Genomic DNA, 25,620 nt, shown 5'->3' with positions numbered 1-25,620 from the left:
TTCAAGTGGAACCAACTATGTTTGAGCGCGTCTCAAATGTTAATAAATGGCTCAATTTTTCAAATTTACAATTGGAGGTGTTTCGTCAAATAGGATGTGAAAAAGTATAAGGTTTCGTCAAATAAGATGTGAACAAGTATAAGGTTTCGTCAAATAGGATGTGAAAAAGTATAAGGTTTCGTCAAATAGGATGTGAAAAAGTATAAGGTTTCGTCAAATAGGATGTGAAAAAGTATAAGGTTTCGTCAAATAGGATGTGAAAAAGTATAAGGTTTCGTCAAATAGGATGTGGAAAAGTATAAGGAATCATAAAGAAGTCAATCAAGATTGTCTATGAGCCAAGGTGTTATTTTACTTTAAGACTTCTAAATTGGTTCTCAATTGATATCTTTGTTTTTTGAATGAAATATTTTTATATCCAACAATTAATAAAGTTATTTTTTAAGCCCTCAACCACAGTTCTCAGCCCGTACCTGAAATTCGGTTGTCTGTCTCCCAGAACTATGTACTGGCAACTACAGAGTATTTACAAGGTATTCGCCATTTATTTATATTGATAAGAAATCGAATATTAGAACAATTTGGATAGCTTATTTCTCGCATTTATAAAAATCATTGTTTTCATTCATAAATGAATGCAAATATTGAAAAAAGTTTTAAAATAACCTTTTAACTAAATTTTATCCAGGTTTTCAGCAATAGCACGAAAAAGAAAGATTATAGAGCATATTCTTTTTGAATGATTGCTCAGAGTGAAAATTTGAGGGTTTTTTTTATCTCCATTCGCCCAAGCAAATTTTAGAAAAATTGTCCATTGAAGTCCAATTATTCAATCCCCGCCGTCCCCTCCCCCCTCCAGTAATTTAGGAAATTCTAGAAAATATTTACCCTATTTTTAGATAAATAAAAATCTGAAAATATTGTTATTAAATGTTTGCAGACTGGGAAGCACACTGAACCTCCTGTATCTCTGCATGGACAACTTCTCTGGAGAGAGTTCTTCTATACTGTTGGAGCTAACACCAGGAACATCATTCATTCATTCTTTCTTACAACTATTCATCCTTTCATTAGAGAATCATCTCATTTTAATTCATTTCTCTAGAACAGTTTATAAACCATTCCCTTTATGTACTCAATGTATCTTTTTATATAAATCGACCGTTGGAAATTTTTGTATTGGTAATCCATACAGAAACACTAATCCTTATCTTGTGTACTATTAATAGGGATTAAGTTAGTTCCTTTTGGTAGGAAGATTCAATTTATTAAAACTTCTTCTTACAATAATAGATTTTTATGTATGAGTTTTTCACGAATTTATGGCTGTTGACAACGAGTTTAAGCTTTGACGATTAGCACTATATCATTCAAAAGTTTAATATATCTTAAATTAATGAATTATTGATCAGGAACTTTGATAAAATGGAGGGAAACCAGATATGTAAACAAATTGATTGGGACAGGTAAACGTCGTGACTTTTTTGTGAACCCTCACTCATAATTATTTTTTGTTTTATGGACAAATTTATATTTTCAATAACTATATCCTGCTCTGGGGGAAAAATTAAAAATTTGACATCAAAAGACAAGTTCTTTTCCTTTCCGCACAAATATTACCAACATGAAAAAATTATTAAACCCCTGCCTTTATCTTTACTTTGTTTTTGTTTACAAAAAAATGTAAAAAAGAGTAAAAACCTTGCATCAATTTTTAATATGCTGTAACATTTTTCTCTAAAATGTGAATGTGTTTATATTAAAGATTATGACGTATTAGGATCCGCTAGTTTTAACGAAACCATTACAAAGATAGGAAACAAGAATCTGAAATTTACCTGGGCTGGGGAGGAATCCCACTGTTAAATGTTTAATCTTAAATCAGATGCATGCAGAGCTTAAGATCCGAATCCTATAGATACGCAAGATTTTGGCTTCCTTGATCCGGATCCAAGGGGCAAAGTATCAACAAAAACAGCAAAAAAAAATATTACTCTCAAAACCCAAATCTGAACTTATGAAAAAAAGACTTTACAAATTTCTAAATGGTACATCAAGTTTTAGCATAAAAATAAGACAAAGAATTTGAAAATTCTGCTTTGTTAAAGATTCAGTAAATTTTAAAGAAATAACGTGGATCCGAATCCATTTGTTTCGCATATGCATCCGCATCCGGATCCGCATTGAAATTAAATGGATCCTAAGCACTGGTTGTAGGACGGTTCTGCGTACAGTTAACGTTGACCTTCTGCCCCAACTTAATGAGAATTATATCAAAGGGACTGTCATTGAAAAATATCATAGTTTTTCTTGATTAAAAATTATTTTCTGACAATTTTCATTAATTGTTTCTCAGCCTTTATCCGCTAGACACTTGGATAGGGAATTAAACCTCAAGAATCAATTTTCAGAGTTAAAAACATGGATATTTCATTTATTCTTGATCATGCAAAGCTTTAATGTGGAGTGTGTACCCTTGTGAATCGAAAAATCAATGCTACAAATTGAGTGTTTCACTTGTTAGTGTACAGTCTCTTAAAATGCCTAAATGTTTTCAGTAACCCCGAGAAGGTAGCTGCCTGGGCGGAGGCTAGAACAGGGTTTCCGTGGATTGACGCAATCATGACACAGCTTAGGGACACTTTTTCGTCTCAACAGATGATAGATATAACCCGGAAACAGATTAATAAATAACGAGAACAGTGTAGACATCGTTCATTTACTTCTCTTTAGCTTGAACCGGCGCAAATGATAAGTGGTTGAACTACGTCCTCGTGGTTCAGCTACTTCTCGATCAATTTTAATTAAATCTGATCCCTGGCATCATGAATTCATAAATAAAATAAAATCTTGATTGCGCGCGATTTTATCGCCTAAAAATTGAATATTTTTAATCAAACAGTAAATTCTAGTATTTAAAATTCCTTAGTTTTTACGCTTTATAAACTAAACCATTGTAACTTCTTAAAATGATTTAAAAATAACATTTTCGTTTATGGATTGTAAATATTGTATTTTTCGAGTCTTACCAAACAGTTTTTTTATTTTGATTTTAGTACTATTAATGTTATGATGAAAAAATCGTTGTAAAGAACTGAAGGGTGGATTCATCATCTAGCTAGACACAGTGTTGCATGCTTTCTTACCAGGTAAAGGGCTATTTTATAAAAGAGTTCTTATTAAAAATATCCATTTTTGATTTTCCTAACATTAGCATTAGTTACGATCATGTTTCTCATGATTACAAAACGATTTAAAATTTAACTTTAAAGACCTAAAAGACCTAATATTTTATTATTATTAGGTTACTATGTAAATTTGTTTCGCTATAACCTTATCTTAACATGAACATTTTTGTGTAGTTGAAAACATTTTTTCGTTCCACTTTTCTTTTTTCAATTATGGAAATCTTGAATGATTTGATGTTCCGTCTCCAATATTGTTTTTTTCCGTGCCCGAAATACTAAATAAGGTATTTTACTTTATCGAATGGCGGGTTGTCCTTAAAAAAAGTAACAGTAATAGTAATAGTAAGTGATAGTGATAGTGATAGTGGTTAGAGAAAAACATGATCAGTATTTTCACTTTTGTTTATTTAAGAGGTGATCTGTACCAGTCCTGGGAGCGTGGTCAGGAGGTGTTTGAAGAGCTGCTGCTGGATGCAGACTGGTCATTAAACGCTGGAAACTGGATGTGGTTGTCAGCCTCCTCATTCTTCTACCAATTCTTCAGGTATAATTTAACAATATTTTCAGGGGTGTATGTTTTATTTGAAAGATAATTTTGTCCATAAGGTGTTAGGAAGGGTTTTTAAAGGATTTAATCTCTGAATTGTGGGGGGAAAGATTATTTTCAGCGGGAAATGAATTGGTTTTGGGTAAAAAATACAAAAAAGGATTTTAAAAAAACTTGGTTTTTGATGGGGGAAAATATATAAACCATGTATTTATATCAACTCCGAGATGTTTTTTTAGAACTATTCTCACTCCTGAGGCTGATGGGAAGTTAATATTTAAAGATTTTCTAGTTCCCGGGTTTCCAAGATGCTTGTTGAAAATCTAAAATTAATAGTTAACATACTTTTTACTTGAAAATTTGGTTCCCTTAAAGAAAGCAAGTTTTTTGTGATAAAACCTTTAATATTTTTTGGGGGGAAATTTATTTTGAATAAAATATTTACTTTCTAAATATGATCGCAAATGCATTAAACCCAAAATTTCATCTTTGTTACAGTCTTTTCCGAATTGGATATTTATTCTTGAAATAAGCATGGATTTTAACGTGTATGGAAGAAACCTGAACAATATATTGAGTTATAGTTTTTAGTTTTTCCTAATATTACTAAGAAATCAAAAAATAATTAAATTAAAAGAACAGGTGAACGATTAATTTCTGAAGAGGCGAAATTATTTTTCATTAATTTATCTACCAACTAATTTACAAATATTTTGTGCAGAGTTTACAGTCCTGTCGCCTTCGGGAAGAAAACTGATCCAACAGGAGAATATATTAGGAAACTAAGATCTTCAAGTTGTTAACATCATTCCAAATATGTCAATGAAAGCAATCAGGGGATTGTACACTTACAGGATATGGGTACCCCATCTTTATATATTACATATTGGTCGTTTTTTTTCTAATAAACGGCTGAACCGATCGGGCCTAATTTTTTCTGGGACCTTTTATGACCTCGAAAGACAGTTTATTGATAGTTGGAATCTAGCCGCATCAAATTTGATTTTTCCAAATGCACGAACAAAATCGATAACTCCCTTGTTTTTGTTACTGTTAGTTAATTTATAAAGAGAACATATCGCTGATGAGCAGCAATTAAAAGTTAGATAAAAGTTGATAGATCTGGTTTGGACAGGAAGTATCTGCCCCAGTTAAAGAAGTACCCAGATAAATATATCTACTCCCCCTGGGAAGCCCCCCTGGCCGTCCAGAAAGCAGCTGGGTGTATTATTGGACAGGTCGAATATTTTATATCCTTAGTCACCTAGTCAGGCATTGCTGGGCGACTTTTTATTTACCGACCTGCCGGCCACTCTGTACCGCCCCGCCGGCCACTCTGTACCGACTGAAATTTTTGTTGGAAATATGAATCTTTCAGTCAGCAATTATTTATATCATGTAATTTTTAAATTTTTAAACCTTTTAAAAGTGATCACTTTGAATTTAAATAGATGTTAAATATATTATCGTAATACATTTAAATTGTAAGATAAATACGTAGTTATTTAAAAATCTTACCCCCAAGGAGCCCCACTCCTTGGGGGTAAGATTTTTTATCAGTTTTTATTTGATTTAACTTGTTTAAAAATGTTTAGGAGACATTTATAGAAATATATCATTTAACTGTTACAAAATCACTGGAGGCTTTATAAAAATAAAAGAAGAATAAAGACATCCATAGAAAACTTGTTAATCAATTTATTCAAATTTTAATTTTAATTTTAGGACTATCCTCGCCCTATTGTGGACCACACTGTCATATCAAAGATAAACATTGGAAGGATGAAGAAAGCTTATGATGCAGGTAAATTCCTAAATAGCAGTGCTTAGGATAGGATCCGGATCCGTTGGATTTTGTAGTGAGTAGGTTCTGGATCCGGATCCGTTGGATATTGTAGTGATTAGGTTCCGGATCTGAAGGGAATTGATAATTAAATGTACTCTGTACATTGAGAACCAGAAACTCTAAAAATGGAAGAAGACAACTTCAGTAATAATACGTTCAATGAACATGAGACACAACAATAGTGCATGTGTTAACAGACCAATTTAACTTATTTAGTGATGTTATTTGTTATAAATTTTGCTTTGTAACAATATCAAATGCACCTTAGTATTGGTATAATGTCATATTCCTATTTCACAGTTTTCTGGTTGTCGCTCTACAAAAAAAAACGTTAAAGCCCTGAAACACTTCTCACAAATGGGTAATGTTACATCGTCTATACGCAACATCCCCCCTACTGTACTACTGACCTACTAACTTTCTGACCTACTGCAATATCGGACCTACCCCAGCTGTTTATTTTTGTATTATTTGAGGGTTAGGTTAGGTTAGGACAATTTCTTGGCCGAGCGCTGCGGCTAGGACAGGCTAGGGGGCCGAGCGTCGCGGCTAGGACAGGCTTGGGGGCCGAGCGCCGCGGCGAGGACAGGCTAGGGGTCCTAGGGGGCCTGGCGCTGCGGCCTCCAGTCCATTTAGCAGCTGTAAAACCACATGCTTGTAGGTCGGATGTGTAGTATAGCGGATTTGTCGTAGGTCAGAAGTGAAGTATAGCGGATTTGTGTAGGTCGAAAAATACACCACCCACAAATGTTGACTATTAATATGAGCAAAGTCATTAGTCTCAGGTGTTAGTTTTAGAATAAAATTATCAGAAAATTTTTCCGTTTTAACTCTGTTGTTATGTCCTAATTGAAGAAAGTTAATTCAAAATTATTTATTATTATATATTAATTTCAACAAATCAAACAAACGCGAAAAAATGTTTGCCTGATCTTATAATGTTCAAACTCAACAGAGATATGATATCGAAAGAAAAAAAAACAATAACCTGAATTAAACTCACTAAAACTTTTTAAAATCTTTGATTTCTCATTTTAATTACATGATTCTTTCTTTATTTTCTAGATTAACTTATTTTTCCTTCTCTCCTAATTCAGTCCTAAGAACAGCATACAAAAAATCAATTTAAAAAACTGATGTTATATATAATTGTCATAAATTGTAAACGTTGGAATCAAGTTCCAATCCTTCTTCCTCTCACTAGAATTACATTTTTTTCTTCTCAATATATTTCGCCAAAAACTTTGGCATGATCAGGAATTCGTCCTTACTTGTTCGAAGAGTATTTAATGATAAAATTGATACTTATGAAATTTGATAGTCATTAGATTGGACTCCTTGGAGGGATATAAAATTACTCCAATTTGATTTTGCATCGTTTTTTCAATGCTTAAAAATTACAAAGACGTAATTTTGAATTTCAGGAAAAGCTGGCAAGGAGACCCCTAAGAAGAAAGAGGGAAAGGAGCCTCCCAAGAAGAAACAGAAAACGATGGATGGATTTCTTGCCAAGAAATGATGGTCTGTTGACTGTACAGAGTATCCCTTTCGACCAAAAAGTATTAAATATGCTGATCTCGAATATTTTTTTTTTATGTTACGTTTAATTCTTGTATTTTCAGAATCATGTCTCGAATTATGAAATTAGTGGTGTTCACTGCACGCAACTCCAATATTGGACAGACGAAACAAGGTATTACAAATACCATTTTTGCAAAGCTATTTATAATGTTCTGAATTTTTAGTAAACTAAAACTAAACTTTTTTTGCAATTGCTTAAGATCGTGGTGGGTCAGTATCCAATGCTAAAAATTTAAGAATCCCCCCTACCATCCCCCACAAGGAGATTTTCCAGAAGATATACAAAATCTAAAAAATATGTGAACCTACTACAACGTTATTCAAAATAGATGAGATTTATTAAAGAATAAGAGCTGAAACTCTTGAAATATGACGATTTAAATGTTGAATGGGGCTATTAATAGAATTTTCAAAGAAATAAACAAGTTAACCGACATGGAATCGTGAATAATAAAATGGTAGCGAACAAATTCCATACAGTCGTCTCTAGAGGCTCATCCTTTATGAATAAGCGTGTAGTAAAACCCTCCAACCCTCAACTGTTTACGTTTTGTCCCACCAAATATAGTGACAAATAGCTAATTTTTATTGTGTAATAAAATATTTTCAAAAATAACAGAACTAAATATATTCCAAAAAGAAAAAATTTCATCATGGTCCCTGATTCAGCGCAGATACATACAGATTAAGAATCGGGATTCCATATAAAATAAAAATAATTGAATCAAAATAATAATTTTAGAATGAAGTTTTGAGTTAACGTTGTGATTAGGGATTCAAGCAAAATGGGGAAACATTTTTTACGCCAAAAATTTAGCATTTTTTCGCATTTTGTTTTTAAAAATAAAAAGGCGAAAACACAAAAAATTGCGAAATTTTTTTTTCTGGAAACTACGCATTTTTATTTTGCGAAAATTTTCGCCTTACAGATTTATGCAAAATTTCGCGATTTTTTCCCTCGTAATATTTGCTCGTATTTTGTTTGTTTTTCACAAAATTTCGCATCGTTTTCGCTGGAAAACTTAGTTGTTCTGCAGCACTTCAGTCGACTCAACCCTGAAGTATTTTGTTATATTTTCAGGATTAAATTGTCTTGGACTGCAGAAAATGATTTCTTCTAGAACTTTCAGCAGTGACGACGGTCCAACTCATTCTCCTGACAAGGTACTAAAACAATTATAATTTTCTAAAATGGTTTCACATTTTTAATTAGATTTAAAATTGTATATTTGTTTATAGAAAGAGCCCTGGATTCCAGAATATATTGAAAAGGTAACTTTTTCGTTAGTATACATATTAGTAATCTTTACAATTCTTCAAAAAGTTTGTTTTGGGCTATGGAGCAAACATTTGCCCCCTAGATAATATTGAAACAAAACAAATATATCCAGTTCACTTTTTCCCTAGGGCAAACTTTTATTTATTTTCTTGTTGTTAACTATTTGAATTATCATCATTACATCATTACATCATTACCATCTTCAAAATAATATGCATATTTGAAATATTATTAAATTATTAATGGTGGGAAAATGAGGAGTAAAAAACATTTTTAAAAGAAAATTACCAACCTAAAAATCTCAACGTAGACTGTCACCATGTAGCAAATATAGAGGAGAGGTCCATAGTAAATACGTTGTACCTTGTCCATATAGCTAAATGTGCTCATTAGTAAATACGTAAATCATGTGTTGTGATTGACCCAGTCAATGTACATAGATATATATAACTCCTTCATACCCATATAGGGATTGCTTAACTACGTTATATATTGTAATTACGCTGTTTAAGACCCAAATCTAATCTAAGCTGAAGAAATTTACCCAGTTGCAAAAGAGACTCCGTACTGTTTACTGGCAGAGAGTAATCGTTCCCTGTTTTAACGAACAGGTTGAGGATCGTTTCCTAGTTGAGGCAATGATAGTCCACGCCAAAGTAGTCGTGAAGATGGTATCCTGGTTGTGTCATTGAAAGTACACGCCAAATTAGTCGTGAAGATTGTGTCCTAGTTGAGACATTGTTAGTTTACGAGATCATGTCCTTGTTGAGGCATTGATAGCTCAAGATCGCGCCTAGTGGTAGTGGCGTTGATACAGTTAGTCGTGTGGATCGTGTCCTGGTTGTGACATTGATAGTCAAGGGAATCTGAGTTGTACCTGGATAGATACTTGTTCGGGAAACGGTTATGGAGTAGGGCGTTTATTACAACAATTCATTTATAAAGTAGCTACATGTCCGCGATTCACAACCTCGAAACATATTTTGCGAATTATACCGAAAAATAGTTCGCGAATTATGCCTAAAAATTGGAGTGTACACAGTACACACTACACAATACCCACCCATGTCCAACGAAGGTGTCAAAATTTTAATAGATAGAAATATTTTTTTCCTCGATTATTGACCAGCTTGCATACAAATTACAAAGTTATCTATAATAAGAATGGTTTCTGGGACCAAAATAAGGATCATGATCAGAATGTAAGATCCACTTCTTGAATTACATCTACTGTTCCTTTAGTATTTCATATTTCCTAGTTTGATGAACCCCTGGAGGAGAAAAGAGCTCGTCTTCTGTATCAATCTAGAAAGCGTGGAATGCTAGAGAATGGATTATTATTAGGTTAGTGTCTTGAAAACCTAATTCTGTTAATTCATTTTGGGATTGGAGTGTGGTCAATGGTCATAGGACATACTTAATGCATGATTTAAATTTATTTCTTTATTTTTGATTAAATGCTTTCAGGAAGTTTTGCTAAGAAGTTTTTGTCTGATATGGACCCAGAGAAGTTATCCCTTTACGACAGGTTAGACGCTAATTGAAAAATTGATTAACAGAATTCACCCATATTAAACTTTCATATTGTTTGTCAGATCTCGTAAAATGGTTTCACTTAAGCCTTCAAACATTTCTGAACATGAGGGGGGGGGGGGGTCGCATTCCTTGCCCCACCCCCTGTAAAATAAAACTATACTTGACATTTTCTGTGGTAAGGGAATAAGTAGTAAGTACACCTCTCCAGGCTTTAACGTGTAATTTTAAATAATACAAAGCAACTCTACAACGTATATAAAAGTTACTTAATTTGCATATAATCTGAAAAATTATTAGTTTGATCAATGCTGGTTAACTTTGTTGATTATCTATATAAATAAGCTCTTTGCTAGTATATATATATAAGCTATAGCTGGCCAAACGGCTGGACCGAATAAAGGGAAACATATGTAAAAACATATCGATTGTTTTTCTTCTTAAAATTGATTGTTCAAAAAAAAAATTTTAAAATTTTATTTTTTGAAAATTTCACGGGCAACGCCTGGCACTTGAGCTTGTGTTTGATAAATGTGTGATGATTAAGGTTGATTAACTTGCCCTCTAATGATTGGGAGATCTACTACTGGGCTACAGAAACCCGACCTACTCCGGAGGATTTTGATAATGTTGTCATGGATATGCTCAAGGAACCTCATCATTACTAAAATTGCCATTTTGAACATTTTTGTATGAAAAAAAATCCTATTTTTAAAATTAAAATTAAAAAATCTCTCAAGCAATTAAAGATTATCTGAGCAAAAGCTAAGAGTTTCTTCATGAAACTTGATCATTTTCAATTGCTTTTATTCATGAAAGGACTTTTTGATTAGATTTATGCCATAGAGACATTGAAGGACATGTCAGATTTGATCTCTGAAAAACTGTGATGCCTTACTCAGATAAATATTTAAAGGTTACTACGGTGAATCGTTCTGTGAGTCTATTATTGACTTTATATAACGTTAACAGCCCCATTAAGCCCAACAAGATTTATTTAAAATGTGATAATGAGAGGAGGTATTTAGGCGCACGCTAAGAATGAGAACAGAGAATCTNCTCCCGGATCTATAGTTCTATTCTTGTATACTTGAATCTAGAATATCTCTCCCAGGTCTATAGTTCTCTTCGTGCATACTTAATATCCATTCAACCCAAACTGAACCAGTTACTTTAAACAAATTTAATTGCAGAAAAAATGATCGGGTTGAGATCAATGTCTAGAATATCGCATTCTAATTTTCTGCAATGTTTGAAAAATTCCAGGCAAGTGCAATTTTTGAAACCAGTTCTTAGGATTCATTTAAATTTGATGGCCTATCCGCAGGCATTTTTAAAATTCTCTCTTTTATCAACAGATTCGATTTTCTTTGGAGCTAATAGTTTTTTTTCTTCTGTAATTGGGTTTTTATTTTGCACCAAGAAGCCAACATGTTGTGGATTCTACGCACTGCAGTTTAAACTCGAGATTAAATAATCAAATATTATGTTTAACTAATGTTTTTGTTTAATTGAACATCTTCACCTGTAATTAAATAAATACTTATATTAACTTTAATTTAATTTTGAAAAAGTTATTGAACGTTTTAGTATTGGGACGAGACATTTATCAATGCTAAAATGTGAAATAAGAGCATGCAAACAGCTTCTAAACAGATCAGGTAAAATTACAGCCGGAGATAAGATTTAATGACAGGAAGAAGTAGTGGAACTAGCTCGCAAGTAGTTAAACTACGTTGTAGTTGAAGTATTTCTGTAGTAGTTAAAGTATTTCTGTAGTAGTTGAACAACTTCTGTAGTAGTTGAAGTACTACTGTAGTAGTTGAACTACTTATCTGGTAGTTGGACTACTACTGTAGTAGTCCAACTACTAATCTTGTAGTTGGACTACTACTGTAGTAGTTGAACCACTTATCTTGTAGTTTAAACTTGTTCTCTAGTGCATTCGTAGCCCAAAGAGACGTAGTTAAACTCTAGCTCAACTGCGTCTTGTTATTTATTATCACAAATTAGTTCTTGATTTGTGAAAATATCTTTTATATAAATTAATATATATATAAGGTACACGTAAAGTCAAATTATAAGAGAATGCAAAATTACTTCAATGACTTTTTTATCATAGTTGCAAGGGACATACCTAAAATGTTTTTTAGACCATCGTAAACTTCATATTGTAAGATAACACTAGACTAGGACGGCAATCTCATATGTTGAAAACACAAGAAATAAATATATAACAGTAAAAAATATTTAAACTGTGAATTTGCATTCTCACTGAAGGTAGGGATTCACTTCTCTATCTGTTCTTCCTCATAATCAAAATTTAATGTCAGCCCTTCACACAGCATCAAAAATATTCAGGCTTCAGCTCAATCATGAATATTTCAGTTTACATCTGACATCATCAAGAACTTTTTTTACCTCTGAAGGGGGGTTAAGTCATTCATAAAAATTGAAAAAAAATAACATATTAATAATATATATGGATTTAAATTTTTCAGGACTGAATACAGTTGATAAATTTGAAAGAATACTAGGCATTAACTCTTTACACACATCTTCCACTTGGTTCCAGGTATTCTATTACATATAGAAAGCTGCCATTGTATGTTACCAGGAAGAGAGAAATATTTATTTATACTAATGTAGTTTAAGAGAAATCTTAGACCAATAGATGGGCTGAAGATAGTAGTCAAAGGTAGGGAAGGGGGGGGGGTCGCTTCGGCTCTCGCTACCTCTTCTCGCGCATAACATTTCTCATTGCACATGTCATGCTAAGTCATTAATCCATAATTTGCCTGAAAGGCACAGCATAAATTAATGGGACGAGTAGATTCCTGGGAAGCATTCGTGTTACAAGGTAGTACAATAAATAAATAAATAAATGTATATTTTATGTGTTTGCTATGTGTATCTCCCCCCCCCCTCTCAATAAGAATTACATAATTCTAGAATAATCCATAACAAGTTAAAATTTGCAAATATCTCTGAATTATTGAATATTCCAGGATGATAAAGATGATAAGAAGAAGTATGACAAGAACGAAGATGAAAGGGAGCGTCTCCTTTCTGGACTAAAAGCTGTGGTTGGGTTTTTCCTTCTCCCCCTTGCCCTTGTCCTTATATTCAGTGGTGGTGGAGGAGGAGGGGGAGGAGAAGGGAGAGGTTCCGCATCCAGTTTGGAAAGGTTTGTACAATGTAAATATTTAAACGGGATAAGGATGTATCTCTGAGCTGATGCAAGCGTAAATAGTAAAGTTAAAAACAGCTGTTTTCCACAAAAGTTCCCTTTTTCCAGCAAAAGGTATCTTACTACTCTGGACCTTCTACATAAGTTGTTTTCCCTCATACTTTCTTTTTAACCTTTTGATAGCATAGTTTTTGTTATAGGTAATAAATGTCCAAAGTAAAAATCATTTAAATGAAGAATATAGATTATTTTGTCATATTTAGAGCCCAGCGTCCAGGACAACCGGTCGGAGAGATGGATTGGAATGATTTCTACCACAATCTTCTTCTCAAGGTAAACAGGGTTACCCACAAAGAATTAGACTTCAGAAACGATTGTACTGAATTTGTTTAGTCCAATTCCTTGGATTCAGGGTTCCCAGTAGGCCAAAACTGGTTTTTTTCTGTGTTTAACCATTTAGTAAACCACCAAAATACTCGATTGAAAAAACCAAAAAGCAAGCTTCAAATCGTCATACGTTAGAGTTTTGGATCGTCTTTACAGTCTCATCCTTTGTGGGTAACTGTAATTTAAACCCTGGCATACAATTAAACTGAAAATTGGAATTTTACGTTCTTAAATGTAAAGCAGAGCGTCTAAGTTGTATGTTGGTATGTATGTCAACTTTAGTCGGAAAAACTGTAACCCTGAAATAAATAAAAATAAAATAAATAAAAATATGCGATGTCGCCCCTTGGGTAGCAGAAGGAAGATAGTATATCCCGAAGGTTATCCGTTTCGGCACAGGAGGCCGTTTTCTTACCGATTTTGAGATTCCACGGGCAACGCAGAGCAGTTCAGCTTGTTACGCATATTTTGGATCAAGATTTTTTTAAACTAAGAAAATTACTGATCATAACGATAAGAAATATATTAATAATTTTGACAGTTTTATATGGATTTATACTGGATCGGTTCATTTGACTGTTGGTCGTGACTTCATTCATTCATTAGTCTGTATCTCTATATGTTGGTACAATCTAGACTTTGGTAATTAGACTTTGGTTATTGTTATTGTTATTGTTTTTGTTATTGTTATTGTTATTGTTATTGTTATTGTTATTGTTATTGTTATTGTTATTGTTATTGTTATTGTTATTGTTATTGTGTTATTGTTATTGTTATTGTTATTGTTATTGTTATTGTTATTGTTATTGTTATTGTTATTGTTATTGTTATTGTTATTGTTATTGTTATTGTTGTTATTGTTTTTGTTATTGGATTCACCGACATAGGGTTAAACAACCTAGGCTCAAAAGTCATAGGGTCAAAAACGCGACCAAGGGTAGAACGACCTGACTGCAGCGCTCGGCCCAGACATTTTCATAACCTAATCTAACCCAAAATAAGGTGGGAGACAACATATGCATTTAAGGAGCCGCAGCGCTCGGCCCCCTTGTCCATCCATGCCCACCGCTCGGCCCGGAAATTGTCTTAACCTATTATAATTCAACATAGGGTGAGATACAGCATATTATTAAACCTTTAAGATGCCGCAGAGCGCCGCCCTCAGCCCACAGCGCTAAGCCCATTGTCTTAACCTAACCTAACCTAACCCAAAATAAGGTAAGAGATAGCATGTTATTTAACATATTAATAGAAAAATCAAAAGAAATATGTTTGTCGTTTGACCCTTACCCTTTGTCGTGTTATTGAACGTTTGTCGTTTTATCCTATGTCGTTTGACCCTATGGCATTTAACCTTAGGTCGTTGACCCAATGTGGGTCAACCTGTTATTGTTATTCTGATTATTGTTGTTATTGTTGATGCTCTTGTTTCGTTCTTGTTCTTGTTCTTTTTAGTGTCCTTTTTCTTGTTCTACTTATTTTTATTATTTTTTTCTTGATATTAATATTATTTTTTCTGACGATCACAGGGTGAGGTGCAAGAAGTTATTATACATTCTGGTGTTAACCGAGCCACAGCAGTTCTTCAACCAGGAGCTGTTTACAAGGGTCAAAGAGTTCCAACTCAGGTAATGGAATGAGTACAAACTCAGGTAATGTAAGGGTAAGATACTGAGTTCAAACTCAGTTAATGGACTAAGTACAAACTCAGTTAAGATACTGAGTTCAAACTCAGGTAAGATACTTAGTACAAACTCAGGTAATGTACTGAGTACAATCTTAGGTAACGCACTGAGTACAAATTCAGGTAATGTACTGAGTGCAAACTCATGTAATATGCTGATTGCTGAGTACAGACTCAGGTAAGTTGCTTAGTCCAGTACTTAGTTTCTTACCTTATATCTTCGCAACCTGATCGTGGTAGACCATTTTTGAATATTTAAAGCTTTGAATTTTGTTGATCGATCAGCCAAAGTTAGAAATAACAAAAGAAAATTCATGATGCTAAGATAGAGGTATTAAAAAATTGAAGTAATTAGTGCCTTTTAGAATATTGTAGTGTCATACTTCAAATTGTTTAATTTTTAGTTGAATTTTTAACATGATAATTTGTTATTTTTTATTTGTTATGTGTTATTTGTTATTTGTTATGCGTTATTTGTTATTTGGTTTGTGTTATTTGATATTTGTTTTTCGTTTTTTGTTATTTGTTATTTGTTATTTGTTATTTGTTGTTTGTTTATTGTATGTTGTATGTTGTTTGTTGTTAGTTGTTTGTTGTTTGTTGTTTGTTGTTTGTTGTTTGTTGTTTGTTGTTTGTTGTTTGTTGTTTGTTGTTTGTTGTTTGTTGTTTGTTGTTTGTTTTTTGTTTTTTTTTTGTTTTTTGTTATTTGTTATTTGTTATTTGCAAATTTGCAATTAGTTTGTTCTAGATTATTCGAATTTCCTCTCCGAACGCAGAAATTATCGAGGATAAGATTCGCGAAGCTGAGAGAGAAATGGGAATCAGGGAAATCGTGTTCAGTGTTTCGTTTAATATATTTTGATTTTTAACTCCTGTTCGGTTCTTCGTTTAATACATTTTGAACCTACCATTCATTTCTTCCATTTATGTACCACTATCCTGCAAAACTCAAGCTTTGCCTCGAAACTAGATTTTCTCTTTAAAATTCAACCCACTCTTGATTTTTAATTTGAAACTAAACTAGGAACAATCCTGTGGTTCTACCGAGTTCCTTATTGCCCCAATCAAAATTGGAACTTGCGGATATTTGCTGCATAGACGAGGAGGAAATCGACAAAAATCATTGTCAACTTTTATTTTTATTTTATCAATTTTTTCTTCACACATTAAATTACATCTTCACTCGACTGTCCATATATTGTCCTTTTCAACTACAAGATCTTTTAGCCTGAAGTTGTATTTGTTGTAAAATCTGCATGAATTTAATTTGAACATGGTTTGTCTCCAGTACTGAGAATGGTATGAGCGTGAGATATGAACGAACCTCTCAGAATATGAGCAGAATAATTGGACTCAGTCTAGTTCTAGTCATACTGCTCCTCCTTGCCAGGTTATTTTGTACACATTATGAGGCCTGAGGACATNATAGTTATTTACAAATACTGGTTAAGTAAAAAAAATTATTTCCAGAATATTTTGAAATGAAACTGTGCCAATTTTTTTCACAAAAACTTCGCAGAGCGGGAAGTCATCGTCGCAAGGGACAGTTAAGTAACTGAATAATCCGCTATTGGGGGATTATGGGTCGGTAAAGTTGGTCAAGAGGTTCAAAAATCAAAAAAAAAATCATTATCTAAACAAGTCTTAGAAATATTTAAAAATTAGATTTTTAAAAAATAAAAGCAGAATTCAGTATTCCATCTTTTCATTAACTGCCACATTTGGCCATGTATTAATTCGTATCCAACGTTTTTGGACAGAAAATTTGATTGAATTAATTTAAAAAAAAACACATTTTTAACCTTTCTGTTTCTAGGACCATCAAGAATACAAAGATAAATATAGGTGGACTCAATCCGTTTCAGAATATGGGAAAGGTAAGGATGATGAAAAATAAGCAGGGTAAAAACGAAAGATTTTTTTGCAATAACGAAGAAATATTTAGTTAGTGATTCAGTAACTAAAAGATTATACAGGTTGTCTCACGAAACATGACAGTTGGTAAATAGTTTTGAATGTCGTCTTCCATACATTGTATTAGATATTTAAGGCTGTTTGCTGTTTATTTCGTCAAATAAATCTTCTGCTCAAATATATTTTACTTTGAAATTAATATTACTATAGTATGACTCCTATATAATATTTTTATTATTGTCTTTGGTATTAAAACAACTTAACAAATTTTAGAAGAAGACATTCTAAACTATTTCCAACTGTCATGTTTCGTGGGAAACCCTGTAGATCAATATCAAAACTTGCTGAAATCAGGTATCCATAGATGTTCATCCAATAGCTAAATTCCTTTATTTGTTGATGCGATTTTAACTATGAATTTATATAAGGCCAATAACTAGTGTTTAAGGACTCCAAAATCAGGGTGTTAGACCTTTATTTTTTATTTCTACGATTTCAACGTTTTTGAATTCTGAGTTTTAAACCGGAAACTTCAACATTTAATCATATTTTTTTCCCTTGCACTTATAGTAGTGAAATTAAAATATGACTGAGGAAATTTTTTATTTTCCCAATTTTTACAAAAAGAATAATTTTCATTAAAAAAGATAATGTGTTCTGATCTCCTCAGGCGGATTTTACCCTCGTGGACCCGTTGACAAGGAATGGACCAGGAGTCAAATTTAGTGACGTGGCAGGACTCAAGGAACCAAAAATAGAAGTAAGTTCAGGGGTTTATGAGGTATATATTTATATAATACAAACAAACAGACAAGCCAAATTTATATATAGTCAAAAGTGTCCACCTTTAAAGAGAGTGTTAAAAAAAATTTATTTTGTTTTTTCGTTGTTTCGTTGAATACAGCTTGAGCTGGATTTTCGAACATTTCTTTGAAAATATTCTCCTTCACTTAGTAACAAAGTGACTGTTTTAGTTAATGGAGTTCGTGGATTTACTGAAGAACCCGAACAAATATAAAGAGCTAGGAGCTAAACCTCCGAAGGGTGCTATTTTGTTAGGTTAGATATCCTCATCTAATCCCGTTCATTTCTATTAAATTTTTTAAAATATTTAACGTTATCAAATCGTAGGAAGTTCTTTCAATTTCTATACAAATTTATTAAGCTATATCAAATTTCGTAAAGTTTTAAAAGATATAGAATTATTAAATGTTTTTTAAACCTACCAACTTAAGTGCCTATCTTGTTTGTTCAATAACAGGAACTTTAAGCGTATATTCAAGCGACCACTTTGTACATTGAGGGTAAAGTACTCCGTGTAAACATCTCTTAAATGTTGTTTGCCGAAAGACTGGAGTGTACCATAGCGTACAGTGTGATATCACGATAGCTGACGTTACAAATATTCCTCGAAAATTCCTGATATTCTTTGTCTTAATCGGGATTGAAAAATTCGTATGTAATTGTTAACATTTATTTTCTTTCACTTGAAGGAAGTAGATAAATATTAATATTTCCTAAATATACGATACCTTGCAGGCTTAGTGTTCAATAAATACAAGCATTTATGAAATCCTAAAGCATTCAAATGTTTTAAGTTACTGTTGTCAATCGGCTACCTCAATCTACAAACGGAGGGTCACTTGAAATTTCGCCTACAGTCCTAAATCCTATCAAATCCTTTCAAATCTTCTGATTAATAAAAATCTGTATCAAATATTGTAACCATCATTTCAAATCCAATCATACAAAGAATTTTCAATCAAATGTATATTGCAACCATCCTTTCAAATCCAATACAAAGAATTTTCTATCAATTATTGTAACCCTCCATTCAAATTCATTCATACAATGAATATTCTGTCAAATATTGTAATTATCCTTTCAAATCCAATCTTACAACGAATTTTCTATCCAATATTGTAATTATCCTTTCAAATCCAATCATACAATGAATATGCTGTCAAATATTGTAACCATCCTTTCAAATCCAATGATGCAATGCATTTTCTATCAAATATTGTAATTATCCTTTTATCCTGAATTTTTTATCTAATTTGATCAATTTAAAAAAGAAATGTAAGTACTTCTCTATTAAATTTTATGAAATTAAATAAAATTCAACAAAATCAATTCCCCCAAAACCAGACAATTTTATAAACTTTTACATTTCATCTAATCATATGACTATCACATATCAGAACATATTTAATTAATCATATTTATCAAATAAAGTTACAATAAGACTTAACCTCTAACTATCCATTAAAGTAAATATTTCCTGTAGGCCCCCCTGGATGTGGGAAGACTATGCTTGCGAAGGCAGTGGCGAACGAGGCGAATGTCCCTTTCTTGTCGATGGCAGGATCAGAATTTATCGAGATGATAGGAAAAGTTCAATTTAGTGAGAAAAAGTTTTTGACCTTAGCTGTGGAAAAATCAATTTTTTGACCTTTGATACTTTTTTTAAAAGATTAATTAATTTTCTCCTCAAAATCAGTTTTTTCTTAACTATGGAATAACCTTAAATGAAAAGTTTTTTAAGGACAGGCAAAAGTGACTTTAGGGGTGGGTAAGGGTGGAAACCCCCCCTCCCTCTTGGAAAAGGGGGGGGGGAACGTCCCCTTCCTGAAAATTTTTCGAGCGCAATTAGGAAGTGGAAGACATCTTCTAGACCCTTCAATTCAATTTTTTACAAATGACTTTAAAATGTAAAAAGACCTTGTTCTTATATTTAAATAAACTGAACTGTCAGGTGGGTTGGGAGCATCCAGAGTTAGAAACCTGTTCTCTGAAGCAAAGAAGAGAGCTCCAAGTATCATATTTATCGACGAGATAGACGCCATAGGTAAACTGCTTGGTTGGCTTTGGTCATTGGCCTAGTCCTTGGCATGTTGATTCACACTGGACTTGTGTCATCAATCAAATGTTATCTAATTTAATTAATTTCCATTTTTTGGCGCTTATTTTTAAAGTGGACTCGGCCTTCATTTCCACGGAATGGTAGTTGATCTTTCATTCATTTAAAAATATATCATACTGAACTATAACATTCAAAAATATATGATATTATATTAAGCTACTTTTCGCAGTACTTTCCAAAAGCTTGATAGAAATTAAAAATTAAAAAAGAAATTCGTCTTCATTGAATTGATATATACAACGATGACTGGTTTATAAATTGACGGTGGATATTTGTCAGGGCGACAGAGAAACATGGGACAGGGCGGACAAACTAACGGAGAAGCGGATCAAACTTTGAACCAGCTCCTGGTAGAGATGGATGGGATTGGATCCGCTGAGAATGTTCTCCTACTGGCCAGTACTAACAGGTATTGTTCAGAGCCTGGAAATCTTAGGGAGGGGGGGGGGGGGGCCGGCCCAGTCCACTGAAATAAAAATGTTCGGGCTTTACTCGTTGTTCTTAGCCATACTTTTTTTATGTCGATGTTTTGCTTGGCTTGCCCACGAATCTTTAAACATTGATTAAGAAAATTATAACCCCATTAGGAAGGTAATCCAACATTTGTCAACAAAATCTGTTTGGCGACAAAGTGAAAGCATGGCCTATATTTGATCGAACTTCTGGGATCTTTGTAAGCAGAGTGAAAAGTAACTTACTGCCAGATGCAATTGTCTAAATTTACCTAGGTTTTAATACAAATATAAAAGAAAAACTGCGAAATTAAAATATAACTCTTGTCCAAAAACCTGGAGTACAAGAAGCAATTCAACAGCTCCGTCCTGTACAACGGATGCTCAGAATAATGCTTAAAATATTGAGAATGATAAAGATTGAATAGGATAAAAATTGACAATGATAAAGATTGACAATGACAAAGATTGACAATGACAAAAATTGACAATAACAGAGATTGGCTATGACAAAGATTGACTATGATAAAGATTGACAATGTTAAAGATTAACAATGACAAAGATTGACAATGAAAAAGATTGACAATGACAAAGATTGACAATAACAAAGATTGACAATGACAAAGATTGACAATGCCAAAGATTGACGATGACAAAGATTGACAATGACATATATTGACTATATCAAAGATTGACAATTATGAAGATTATCAATTATGAAGATTATCTATGATGAATATTATCTATGATGAAGATTGACAATGATAAAGATTGACAATGTTAAAGATTGACAATGATAAAGATTGATTTAGAGCTGATGTCCTGGATAAAGCCCTACTCCGACCTGGACGGTTTGATCGGCATATCTCCATCGATCTTCCAACATTCATCGAGCGAAAGGAAATTTTCGAACAGCATCTTTCCACGTAAGTACTATGAAAATAAACTAACGGGACTATACGCGTAGTTGAAGTGACCTTTCACTAGGGTTTCCAGTGAAAAGCAAAAATAGTTTTTTTTCGCGACCATTTCGTTTCATTTTCGCATTTCGTTCGCTCGCGAAAAATGCGAAAATTTCGCAAACTTAATGCGAAAATTTAACCAAAATGCCAAAATTTCGTGTAAAAATAATGCGTAAATTTCGCGAAAAAAATGGAAATTAGAAGAAAAACGAAAATTTCGCAATATATATATTATAATATATTGTTTCGCTACTTAGCGATTTCCCTAAAGACCTAATATATGTACCGTGTGGTATTTCTCAGGACCGGATCGTAAGACTCCCTTCTCTCAACGCTCTTCATAACAAAAAGGATAATATCTAACCTTCTGATTTAGCAAAGAATGTTTGCATTTGCAGGGAATCATGGATAAAAGGAAAAAGAACGTATAGACCGCATAGTCGTCTCTGAAGGCGTATCCTTTGTGGATAACACTATAGTTTTACCAACAAATATTGAAATACTTTCCTAGAAATTTGTTTTGTAATTGTTTTTCAATGCAGTTCGCTATTAAGAAAATGACTGTCTATTTGTTTCTTCACTAAAAAAAGATTTTTAGGGAAAAAAGTTTGAAAAAAGAGAAAGAGATGGCAAGGAAATTATGTATCTAAAATTCAAATTTTTACAGTGAGGAAAACATTACAATTTGTTATGATAGGTGACCATTCTGCCCCGAACTAGTCAGGCACTAGGGTTTGCCCAGTACACTCCCTCAGACAAGAAATTGTATTCTCCAGAAGAGTTGATGGACAGAATGTGTATGGCGTTGGGGGGTAGAGTTGCAGAGTCCCTAACTTTTAACAGGTGAAATATAATTAAATATAATTATATCTTCTATCTAAATAATAAAACAAGACATTCATATATATGTTGCGTATTGCCGCACAAATGGCTGGACCGATTGGGCTGAAATTTTTTTTTTATCCATAGGCAACGCCGGGCCGTCTAGCTAGTACTTAATATAATATAATTATACACTGTACAACATCTCTTACTCTTGGGTAACCTCCTCTAATGTAAAGTTGAGCCGAAATTATCAGAATTTATTATTATTTAGAATAACAACCGGAGCACAGAATGATCTGGAAAAGGTGACGAAGATGGCGTATGCCCAAATAAGGAATTTTACAAAACTAAAGTACTATTTATAAATCAGTTGTGGCAATTTTAAGTGATCTTTCTTTTAATAGAGGTGCATGCTAAATTTACAATGGTACCCATGAAACCATCATGTGATATCATATATGGACGAGTTTTTCTAGCCTTAAAAGTGGTCAGTTTTTTATAGTTTACGCCATTGTTTCTGAACTAGAAACCCTTGTTTTACTTATATTGAGAAACCACGGCTAAAAATTATCAATTATCCTTGTAAAAACACTAGAAATTTTAAGCAAGCGTTGTGAACCGGACATGCCAGTTCTTAATTACGGGTCACTTGTAATTACACTTACAATGATTGTTTGGTTTTGAAAAAAAAAATTTAACAGAGATTTTGGTTTCAATGCCAATGTTGGCCACGTGTCCTTTGAACTATCTGGTGGGAAGAAACCGTACAGTAAGAAGTTGGGAACCACCATGGATCTAGAAGCCAGGAATCTCATAGCTCAAGCATACAAGTAAACTGAAAATTCAATTCTATTTTAAAAAGAAACAACAAAAATTATTGGTTTTGTCGATAGTTTTCTTACAATTTACATTTGACATCGAAAATATTCTTTGGATTACAATCTTATTTTAAAATTTGATGTTTGCCTCAATATTCTTGTTTCTTAAATTGAAATCATTTATTTTGCAGGAAGACCGAAACTTGTTTAAAAGAAAACCAAGATAAACTGCAGAAGCTGGCTGAATTGTTGCTCAAGAAGGAAACCCTGAACTATCAGGATGTGGAAGATTTATTGGGTAAGTTTAACGTATTTTATACAAGTGGCAACTTCCCACATGTGCAATTTCCCAAGAGGTCACTTCCCTAGTCTGTCCTAGCTGCAGTTCTTGGCCCCATACCTAAACTAACCTTTGGGTAATTGCCACTTGGGAAATTGTCCCTGTGGAAGTTGCCCTTCGGACACCGGACTCATTTGGGCCATTCAAAGGCAACTGGGTTAACCTAACTTAGGAATTATAACAAAAATTGAAAAATTTTGCAATTTTTTTATAAATGTTTTGTAAATCTTGTCAGTTTTTCGTTTTCAATAAAATGTGTTTTTAACTGAGTTAAAAAGCTTCAATACTGTTTCTTCAATAAAAATAGCCTTAAAAATCGTGTTAATGTTAATTTTTATTAAAATGAAACCTTTCCTGGACAAATGTTTTACATTATATGTTTACTCAAAGTTTTCTCGATCTGAAAAAAGATTCTGTTGAAATTTTCAAATAAAATTGATTTGGCTCCAAGATACCCCTATTTTTGAATATTAGATACTTTCCTGAATTGGTTTTTTGAGCATTAGTAATTTTTACAAATTTTAGCGGATTTAAGACCGTCCATATCCAAAAAAAAAAAAAATGAGCGAACGGTTTATTATAAATTTATAATTTTACAATGTAAAAATTTAGGTTCGGGTTGCCAGACAAGAACAAAAGATGCATTCAGTAGTGGCCAATAAGTCAGCCTAATCCTAGAAGAATAATGAACTTGAAGAAGAACGTTTAATTTAACAATATTTAATTACAGATAAAATGTTACCCCTGGAGGTTGAAAACCTCAAGGTTCAGCTTCTAGGAGGAGAGTTGAGCCTCGAGGATTTCTTCTGTTTGATCAACACGATGTATGAGCTGGATGAGGCCAAAAGTATGCTGGATAAGGTTCTGGAGGACCTGGAGAAGGATATTGCAAAGAATGTCTGGAGAACAGATATTAAACTCTGCTCTACTCAATTGCAAAGAATGTGCGAGGAGCTCTACGGCTGCTCAGCCTCAATAGGAAATTAAAAGTCTACAGCTTGAATATATTTTATACTAGCTCAAGTACCCTGAATTCAAAATAATGGATTTTTAAAGAAAAAAAATGTCGAATTTTTCAGTCTATGTCACTTCCCTGGGTACCCATGGATTTTCTTAAAAAATGGCAGCCCATTCCGTTCAGTCGTTTAGCCAGCTATAGCAAACATATAAATATAATACATGAGCGAATCATTTTATGTTGCCATTCCTTTTTGTGTGGGGGATTATAATCAAAATTTTACTTTGGAAAGAATTTAAATTTTAAGAAACACGCGATGTTATTTCAAATGACCCTTCATATAAAAAGTGGCTTGTCTGGTTCACTGCGAAGCCCTCTAAACTTGTAATCAGTTAATGGACGGCTAGGAAATAATGTTTTTTTGTGTATGTTAAAAATGGTGTTACTTCGGAAATCTGGAGTTAAACCCTGTGTTCTGTGAACCTTTTATTATATAATATAATAAAAGGAAAGAAAACCTCAGTCATGCTTGTATCAGTCAAAGATTTATTGGTTACCGTTATGAATTTGAACTACCACTATATTTCGAGGGTCACTTGAAAAAAAACGTCTATAGCCCCTTGCATGGTCTAAATAGCTTTTAATCCTGCTTTGGAATAGTTCAGCCAGATGGACAGGAAATAGAGGACTTAATCTATCAAAGTGATTCTGACAGTTTTCTCGACACTACTGATGATTTTCATGATGATGGAAAGCTGAAACCTGACGACTCGTTGATTGCATTAAATTTGGCTTTAAAAGAGGTTGAGATTCAGGAGAATGTAAGTAATAAATACTATAATCTGTTCAGTATTTTTGTAATTTTAAATTTTTTTATTAAAATTGATTAGAATGATGATCAGAGTGAAGAAGGAAGAGAGGCGAAGAAGAAGAAGAAAAAGAGGAAGAAAAACATTGATAATGATAACGAACCAGTTTTGTTATGGTTTAGACGAGATTTAAGGTGATTTATTTCCCTAAGATTGTCCAGTAAACTGACCCCTTCGAACCTTATCAAATATTACATGTTTGATTTTTTTTATTCAGAATATATGACAATCCTGCCTTGAATCGAGCTGCAGAGTTAAATAAACCAATAATACCGGTCTTTCTCTGGTCAGAGAAGGAGGAGGGTCCTTTAGCGGCAGGTTAG

At 33.1% G+C, this 25,620-nt stretch overlaps 4 protein-coding genes across 4 annotated transcripts in view; all 4 read left to right on the top strand.

The window, feature by feature from the left end:
• LOC111713365 (cryptochrome-1) overlaps positions 1-7,205 on the top strand; it is a gene marked incomplete at its 5' end in the record, with an annotated part of 10,886 nt that extends 3,681 nt beyond the window's left edge. Inside the window, 10 exons of the mRNA XM_023488215.1 lie at positions 447-533; positions 941-1,030; positions 1,417-1,466; positions 2,559-2,636; positions 3,093-3,149; positions 3,601-3,732; positions 4,457-4,513; positions 4,871-4,973; positions 5,461-5,539; positions 7,006-7,205. Of these exons, the coding sequence (XP_023343983.1) occupies positions 447-533; positions 941-1,030; positions 1,417-1,466; positions 2,559-2,636; positions 3,093-3,149; positions 3,601-3,732; positions 4,457-4,513; positions 4,871-4,973; positions 5,461-5,539; positions 7,006-7,100 (828 nt within the window). The remainder of the gene's footprint in view (positions 1-446; positions 534-940; positions 1,031-1,416; positions 1,467-2,558; positions 2,637-3,092; positions 3,150-3,600; positions 3,733-4,456; positions 4,514-4,870; positions 4,974-5,460; positions 5,540-7,005) is intronic.
• On the top strand, positions 7,192-11,173 carry LOC111713362 (succinate dehydrogenase assembly factor 2, mitochondrial). The gene is made up of 8 exons (XM_023488211.1): positions 7,192-7,274; positions 8,244-8,326; positions 8,402-8,434; positions 9,701-9,785; positions 9,909-9,969; positions 10,522-10,624; positions 11,003-11,026; positions 11,067-11,173. The coding sequence occupies exons 1-8, from the start codon at positions 7,208-7,210 to the stop codon at positions 11,094-11,096; spliced, it is 486 nt and encodes a 161-aa protein (XP_023343979.1). The 5' UTR covers positions 7,192-7,207; the 3' UTR covers positions 11,097-11,173.
• Positions 11,151-24,132, top strand: LOC111713364 (paraplegin). The gene is made up of 20 exons (XM_023488213.1): positions 11,151-11,240; positions 11,565-11,635; positions 12,476-12,549; positions 12,983-13,161; positions 13,428-13,497; positions 15,081-15,179; positions 15,984-16,060; positions 16,524-16,625; positions 17,052-17,112; positions 17,820-17,909; positions 18,124-18,208; positions 19,437-19,538; positions 19,905-19,997; positions 20,352-20,481; positions 21,338-21,452; positions 22,185-22,330; positions 22,584-22,646; positions 23,014-23,142; positions 23,322-23,428; positions 24,083-24,132. The coding sequence occupies exons 1-20, from the start codon at positions 11,173-11,175 to the stop codon at positions 24,130-24,132; spliced, it is 1,911 nt and encodes a 636-aa protein (XP_023343981.1). The 5' UTR covers positions 11,151-11,172.
• LOC111713363 (uncharacterized) lies at positions 24,057-25,620 on the top strand. Its single transcript, XM_023488212.1, has 4 exons — positions 24,057-24,449; positions 25,089-25,249; positions 25,319-25,431; positions 25,515-25,620. The coding sequence occupies exons 1-4, from the start codon at positions 24,206-24,208 to the stop codon at positions 25,618-25,620; spliced, it is 624 nt and encodes a 207-aa protein (XP_023343980.1). The 5' UTR covers positions 24,057-24,205.

This window comes from Eurytemora carolleeae, unplaced genomic scaffold, assembly GCF_000591075.1.
Source record: "Eurytemora carolleeae unplaced genomic scaffold, Eaff_2.0 scaffold1083, whole genome shotgun sequence".
Taxonomy (NCBI): domain Eukaryota; kingdom Metazoa; phylum Arthropoda; class Copepoda; order Calanoida; family Temoridae; genus Eurytemora; species Eurytemora carolleeae.
Note: the sequence above shows the minus strand (reverse complement) of the source record. Positions and strands in the feature narration are given on the sequence as shown.